Source organism: Acomys russatus, chromosome 8 (genome assembly GCF_903995435.1).
Source record: "Acomys russatus chromosome 8, mAcoRus1.1, whole genome shotgun sequence".
Lineage (NCBI taxonomy): Eukaryota > Metazoa > Chordata > Mammalia > Rodentia > Muridae > Acomys > Acomys russatus.
In genome coordinates, this window is record NC_067144.1 from 20,654,059 (window position 1) to 20,662,039 (window position 7,981).

General features: G+C 47.1%; 1 protein-coding gene across 1 annotated transcript in view; it reads left to right on the plus strand.

Moving 5' to 3' along the window:
- Positions 1-7,330, plus strand: part of Ildr1 (immunoglobulin like domain containing receptor 1) — a 33,734-nt gene extending 26,404 nt beyond the window's left edge. Inside the window, exons 6-8 of the mRNA XM_051149874.1 lie at positions 2,372-2,503; positions 2,725-3,521; positions 6,369-7,330. Of these exons, the coding sequence (XP_051005831.1) occupies positions 2,372-2,503; positions 2,725-3,521; positions 6,369-6,410 (971 nt within the window). The 3' untranslated portion in view covers positions 6,411-7,330. The remainder of the gene's footprint in view (positions 1-2,371; positions 2,504-2,724; positions 3,522-6,368) is intronic.
- The last annotated feature ends 651 nt before the right edge of the window (positions 7,331-7,981 follow it).

Consider the following 7,981-nt stretch of genomic DNA (forward strand, 5'->3'; position numbering starts at 1 on the left):
GTCAGAGATCCTTGAACGTCTCCCACCACAGCCCATCTCCCCAGCCAGCTCCCGCCTTCCTGAGTCACAACAGGGGGCTAGAGGGAATAATGAAAATGCCCACTAACGTTTATCAGGTCCGGAAAACCCACCTGGTACTGGCAAACAACCCTCATAGGATGTATAGGTGAAAGATCTTGGAAGCAAGCCTATTTTTTTTTTCCTACAAGAACTAAAGAATCTTCTCATGACTCTGAGTTATCTTTATACAGCAGGTGAGAATGAGGACCAGAGAGATTCCTCCAGTTACATAGACCTTGGCAATCTAGACCCATAGCTGTTGGCTCTTTGTGAGGGTTAGTTCTTGTTCTTAATGTAGAAGATGCAATCGGCTGGGAGTTCATGGGGACCTGAGCAATGGGGAGCCTAGTAGGAGGAAAGGCATGCTTTATTAAAAACAGTTCCCCAAGGAAAGCCCATCCCAAGGAGGACTATTTGAGGTTCCGTTGCTTGGCTGGGGCCAGAAAGCCTCTGCTGGTGCTTCCCTAAGGCTAAAATGGCAAGCATCCGAAAGGGTATGGTGTATGAAAGGGTATGGTGTTCCCAAAAGCTGTTAAGGATGTTGGTGACAGGACTAGAAAGTTAGAAAAAGCAAAGGACTGAGGGGCTATGGGTTTCTGTGACAGTAGAGAGTTGGTGGCACGGAATAGTATTAGTCATGAACAAGGGAGGTTGGAAGGTCTCCGGGGACAGCTGGGGGGGGGGGGGCGGGGGGAGGAGCGCGGGTTTCAGAGCAGGGTCCAGTGTTGTCATTTCTGTCCCTGGTGTATGCTTTCAACATATGTCCTGGCTTTTCCCTTGGAGACAAAGATTCGTGCAGCTTAGACTCTACATGTGTCTGCGTCTCCTGAAGCTAAGGCAAATGAACAATGTGTTATGATAACAATGAGTCTCTATCTATGGACTCACCTAGCAGGCATCCCGTGTGTTTTGCCTCATTTAATGCCAGTAACTCTGTGAAAGACCTATTATTATGTCTAGCCCAGAGACGTTGAAAACCCCAAGTCGCACAGCTAGAATAGTCTAGCTGGCTGGAGTCCATCTGGCCTCAAAACCTTTATCGATGGCCTCGTTTCTCAGAATTTTCTCAAATCCTCAGGAGCCAGCTCCAAGCTCACAGAAATGGCGTCATACCCTGGTTCCGCGGGCTATAAGGACCCTGCCTCGGAATGCAACGTCTGTAATCTCAAATTCTTCATCTACTTCCCACATTAAAAGACATCGCAAGGCCAGCTGTGGTGGCTTATGCCTGTAATCTCAGTACGCGGGAGGTTAGGCAGGAATATTGTTAAGTTTGACGTCAGCCTGGCCTGTAGCGTGAGACCCTGCTTTCAAAAACCGGAGAGGGGCTAGGAGAGGACAGAAGGGTTAGCTTGTTTGCATACAGAAAATATTTGCTGTGCTGATGGTGGCCAGTAGAGGGGGCTGCCGAGCCCCTGTTCCTGTCTCCTTTGAGGCTCCAGCGCTGTAGGTTGGTATTAAGGTGTGGCAACTTCAGGAGCTTTTTCCAATCGATGTGCGTTTGATTTCCCCCTGGCTGGGCTATGACTCAATGGCTCTGGGGCTCTGGAACCTCTGGGGGCTCTGTAGCAACCACTTCCTGTTGTGTTGGAAGATGGTCTGTCAATGGCCTCAGCTGACCCCCTGGAGCAGGGTACAGAATACCCACCTTCCGCCCTGTTCTTCTGGGCAAACCCTGAAGTCCATGGGACTACCAGGGTAGAGGTCTATCGCCGCTTACAGCAGCAAGCATCTGCTCCACGCATGACTAGGCAGAGCCTTTGGGAGTGAAGTAGTACTCAGCCACAAGTACCTCCAAATGGAAACTCGGGAACTAAAACAGATAAGCATTTGTATTTTTAATTGCACTTGCTGCAGATTGTGCGTGCTTCAAAACAGCTGCACCTAGAGGGTTGAAGTGACAGACATTTCATAGTTGCTTTGTTTTTTTTTTTTTTTTAACACTCCTCCACCCCCCCCCAGTAAGGGAATATTTCCCTTCCATTTACCTGTCCCACCCCTAATTCTGGGGGGGGGGGAACCCCAGTAGTTAGTAAAGGAGAAGAATAAAAAGGATCTCTACACTCATGTCAGCTTTGTGTATCTCTGGCCTTCCTCCCACACGCTTTTCTCCCACCTCGGGCTAGAAACCTGAGTAAGCATCACACCACAGTCTTGTTTTACCCCTTGGAACACACGGCCCTGAGTTTGCCTTGCAAGATAGGTTAAGAGTGGGCTCCAAGGTGAAAAGCTGGAAGCACAGACCGAGTGGAGTGGGAGGTGTGGCACTCCCGCTGCCTAAGGGTCTGCGTCTCTCCTTCTTCCCCTGCAGCCCTGGCCCGCCACCGCTACATGAAGCAGGTTCAGGCCCTAGGTCCTCAGATGATGGAAAAACCCCTGTACTGGGGGGCAGACAGGAGCTCCCAAGTTTCATCTTATGCAATGAACCCGCTTCTGCAGCGAGGTAAACTTTGCCAGAAAGCCATGGGAGGAGGAGGAGGGCAGAGGGTGAGGGCACAAGTGCAGACTGCCGCTGAGGAGCATGCACACACTAATGGGCTGTCTTGCGGTGGCGGGTGGGAGGGAGTGGAATCCTAGTAAGTAATGTGACATTTTTGACGCCCTGTCTGTCAGGAGGATGTTTGGGGCCCGCAGTTCAGAGCGCTCTGTCCTTGTCTCCTTCAGATCTGTCCTTACGGTCCAGCCTTCCACAGATGCCGATGACCCAGAAGGCCGCTCCCCCTCCGGTGGCCAATGGTGTTCTGGAATATTTGGAGAAAGAACTGCGGAACCTCAACCCAGCTCAGCCTCTGCCTCCAGATCTTAGAGGCAAGTCTGGCCACCCTTGCAGCATGCTCTCCTCTCTGGGCTCTGCACAGGTTGTGGAACGCAGAGTCATTCGCCTGCCCCCACTGATCAGAGAACCGCTGTCCTCCAGGACCAGCTACTCCTCACACCAGCAGCGGCTCAACCCTGTTGCATCTTCTATACATTGGGATCTGAGTGAGGGCCAGAGACAGCGCCATCACTCCAATTTCCTCCAAGAGCTCCAGGACCGAGGAATCAGACCCTGGGCCCCAGGGAGAAGGGAGCTGGACCCCCATTGGAGTTGGAGGCACCATCGCTCTAGGCCCAGCGAGTCCTCCATGCCCTGGTCAGACTGGGATAGCCTGAGCGAAGGCCCCTCGTCCAGTGAGGCCCCTTGGCCCCCCAGACAGCCAGGTCCCTGGGGCGGTGCCCAGAGACACAGGAGACGCAGGCATCGCAGCTACTCGCCTCCTCCGCCCTCGGGCCCCAGTTCTTGGAGTTCTGAAGAGGAGAAAGAATCGCTGCCCAGGAACCGGGGTACCCAGCGCCACCACCGCCGCCGTCGCCGCTCACAGTCCCCAAACTGGACTGAGGAGAAGCCACCCAGCTACCGTTCACTGGATGTCACTCCAGGCAAGAACAACATCAAAAAAGGGAGTGTGGAGAGGCGCTTGGTGAGCCTGGGGCATCCTGTGGAGGGTCGGGCATGGGCAAAGGTCTCTGAGCCAGTGGCCTTGGCCACAGCTGTCACAGGCCTAGCAGAGCCCTTCTAGTGCTGCATAACTGTCCAAGCGGGCTGGGACATGCTATCTTATTATATTTTATTTTATTTTATTTTATTTACAAAAGGGCCTAGTCAGTGCAGGATGCAGAAAAGGTCCAGGGCTTACAAAGGACCATCTCTGCCTCAGTGTCATGTCAGCCATTTTCTATGTCCCTTGAGGTAGGTTCTTGTATGTAGCAGAGGAACTGGGCCTCAGCATGACTAAGCACCCCTTGGCAGGGAGCTGGACCTCGGCTGCCACCTGCAGCCTTAAATTTTGCAACCATATTTCCACAGCCTAGATTAGAAACAGGCAGGACCTTGAGAATTGAAGCAGCTGCGGCTGTCCCTGTGCCTTGGGCTGGTCCCTCATGCATCTCTTTGACCGTCTCAGCAGAAGCTTAAGGCGTGACCTCATCCACACGTGACACAGTTGCTTCTCGGTGATATGCTCGGTAGAACGAGTTCTGGAAGAAAGCACAGAACCAGTCAAAGCCGGATGTCTAGAACCACCATCATATATAGTGACTTTTCTCATATGACCTTTTAGCCTCTTCCTTTTAACAGGAAAAAAAAAAAATGTGATTTTCATGTTTTTGGCTCCAAGGTCTGAGCCCTAATTTCCTCGGTTACTTTTTTTTTTTTTTTTTTCCTCATCCTACAGTTAAACTAGGTAGCTAGTCTAAGCCTTAGCACCTAGTGGAAGGGAAACCATGCCGCATTCTCAAAGGGCTAAGAAGGGTTGTGACAAGGGCAACACCCATGGCAACGCCCATGGCAACGGAGATGAAGCCTTTTGGTTCTGAGCCTTTTCAGTTCCCCCGTGCTGTTTCCTTAGACAGAAGGCAGCCACTGAGACCCATAAAGCTTCCTAGTGGCTACGGATGGCATCCCCATTCCCCCAAAGCGTCAGCACCTTTTTGTTTTAATCATCAAAGATGTGCCACTAGAGTTAATTCTGCCACAATTTTTTCATTTATAAAGCTATCGTTGAGAAGCAAGGATTTTTGTCCAAAATAATTTTAAAATTTCCATTGTCTGTGGTCAAAGTTTGTTTTCTTCAAATATCACTGAATTGCACTCAACCTTTTATTTATATCCTGACAGTGGCTTGAGGCCCAGGACCAAATGATTACCTCACTTAAAGAGGGCAGTTTGTTGTCTTGGTGGCTTTACTGTGACTAAGAGTCTCTGTGATGCGCTGGGTGCTTCCCACACAGGTTTCTGAAGGCACTGGAGCTTGCTGCTTTCAACACGGTGCACAGGCCACTAGAGGGTGACTTTTGCTTGCCTGTCACTTGAGGTTTCTCTGTTCCTCGGGTTTAAAACGCGTATCACTGTGAAGTCAGGCTTTATCAGCAACAGGTTTACTGTAACTTTAAAAATAAAATATGCATTAAAGTATCTCATCAAATACTCAGAGAAATAGGAAACTAACTATTCCTAGGCTCACATGGAGCCTTCTCTCCCAAGAGTAATGTTTAATAAATAGACACAAGCAAGGGCTTCTGTGCTCACACCCTTCTGGCAATTTAAAATAGGTAAGAAGTGCCCTCCGCTCAGTGCCTAGGAAAACACAGGCCTTATGCTGACTGTGGAAGCACCAGCTTACCAGTGACCTTTTCGCTCAGTCAAAACAAAGCAGGAACTTCAAGCTTTCTACTCCAGTAGCTTCGGACTGAATGATCCCTGTGTCCCTAACTTCCTTCAGAATATCTCTCTTTCTAATCTTGCCCCGATAGAATGAGTTCCAAGTCACCCTGGATTCTTCTAAACTTGGCCCGTATACATCCGTTGTAGTGAGGAGAGAGCCACAGTGTTTGTTTCTGGGCTACACCTATAATGCGCTGTAGTGAACATCAGCTATTACGGCTTTGCCTTAAATTCTTTATTACTTAAATGTATTACTGCACTGTGATCTGCAGCCTTCTGCTTTAAGTATCCCTTGATATTGCCAAGGTCTTGCTGAACAGAGTGCCTTTGTCCTTTTTTTGTTGCTGTTGTCGTCTGTGGCAGAGAACATTCACCCACCGGGTATTCTGATTAGAAACCTTGGCCCTTAAACCTCACTTTTCCTGATAACAAGAGACAGATTTTTAAAGCAATATGATGCAAATACCTACACAATATCTATAGGACTGTTCATTACAGCAAAGGTGTCTTCCCTTTACAACCGAAGTGACAATGGCCTAATTCCTAAACTCCAGCAGTCAATTTTTAAAAATGTAATGCAATTATCCTTGAAATGCATAGAGAGGTTGGAGGAGCATAAACCATAATTCTTGCCTCATTGGATGCTAAAACAACAACCAAAACCGAAAGATGAAGTCACAACAAGAGGTCTTTTGAAGAAAAGCCATTGAGTTTGCTCAGGAAAAGTCTGAAAAATATATTTAGAGGAATACTAAAGTATGAAGCTGAATGAGAGGGCTAGGGAGGATGGGTGCAGAGTATGAACAGGGCTGTCCTGTTGAGTAGAGAGATGAACTGATAAGTGAAAAGCAAGCCTTTGATTCAGTCTACTGAAGACTTGGAGATATTACAAAGACAACAATTAAGGGCAGAGAATATAAGATTAGCAAGTGTCAGAAATTGATGTTGTCCGGGGAAGGGTCATTGAGAGGAAAAAGCAACGACACCTTGAAAGGTCAAGAAATATGGCAGCCGCCACTTAGCGGGTTGAACCGGCTCACCTTGGGTATTACAGTTATGGGCTGGAGATTGGGTTGACCGTGGCTCTTGTGTTCTTATTCCTCAGGAGAGAGAGAGCTCTCATAGCGGACGGAGTGTGGTCATTTAGTTTCCAGGCACTGGACTGCTTCTTGGATCCCACGTGTCCTCAGCATTACCAAGATTTCCAGCTGCCTTGACAAGGACTCTACACCCCTGTGCCTTGGAGTTTGGGCTCAGATTCTAAGAATCAAATAGAAGAGTTTTCAAAACAGGAGTTGTGGGGTTAGTAGTAAGCTTTCCCTTTGTTCCTGCCCTCTGCCTATCACATGATCTCTGAGTTGGAAGGAGCCCTAGCTAGGGTACGATCCCTAGGGGACAAAGTAGCCCGAGTGTTCAAGTAGGTCACGGTGCTCAGGACCAAGACACTCTCATAATGACAAGTCAGGCATCATAGAGAAGAAATCAAACGTATTTCAGGAACAGGAAGCCTATGGAATATTATGGGAAAATTCCAATGGAAACTTCTTTGTTCTCTCAGAACTTCTTGTGGGCTTTTCCACATTAAGCAACCCCACCTGTGGTCCTGAGCATTCCTGAGTTTCCAGTATGGGTAAGCATGGAAGCTCTACTGCTCTTTGCCTTTCACAGGCTGTTTATTGCAATGCTGGAAAACCACAGGAAAGCAGTTTTTCAACAACCATAGTCCCCATTCTTTTTTCCCTTCTTCTTCCTTTCCCTACACCTAATTTATTTTCTTACATATAATAATATAATAATGCTGAAATCACTTTAAGTACTTTCAAGCACCACACAGTATAAACAAGAAAAGTTAATGTAATGGGCTGAAGATTCCATCTCAAATAAATATCTGCTTTTCTACTTTGGGTTTTTTCCTTTTTCTTCATTGATTTAATACTATCTTCCAGTAAATCTCAAACTACCATTCTCCTGGGACAACTGAATGGTTCAGGGTTGCGATGTCCCAATCATTATCACCTAGGCAGGCTTTGCCACTCACAGAGTCCCAGGAGGAAAGATCTGTGCCCTTCCTGTAATAGGACTAAATCTGCTTCCCATTTTCCACATGGTTGCTTCATATATATATATATATGTATATATGTATATATATGTTACAGATATGTGTGTGTTACAGATGTGTGTGTGTGTGTGTGTGTGTGTGTGTGTGACATGTGTGGGCTTTGAGTAGACTGGAAGGAGATGGCTCCAACAGTATTGATATTGTACACGATCAGCAATATCCGTGTCTGTGTGGTCATGAGCTCAATTTAGAGCCCATTGTAGCAACCATTTTCTCCCAGACTCATAATTAAAAGTGAAAAAAAAAAAAAAACTAGGCTAAATTCCTGTGTTTGGCAGAGGTTATTTTCAGAATTTTTGAAATCTGAACTTGAATTTTAAAATGGAAAAAAATAGCTAATGCATATGTAAAATTAAGTAGGTTGCACTATTATAGAAAAATTACATAGGGCCACTTTTCATCTTATCTCTTGGCAAAGTATAAATTTGTATGTATATTCATACATATGTATTTGATTCTCTTTCATGCAATACATCCCAACCATAGGCTTCCCTCCTTTCACTCCCTCCAGTTCCTCTCCCCACTTCTTTTCTTCCTGGTATCCACTCCCTCTCCATCTCCCATCAGAAAAGAGACCACAACTAAACATGACAGGGTTA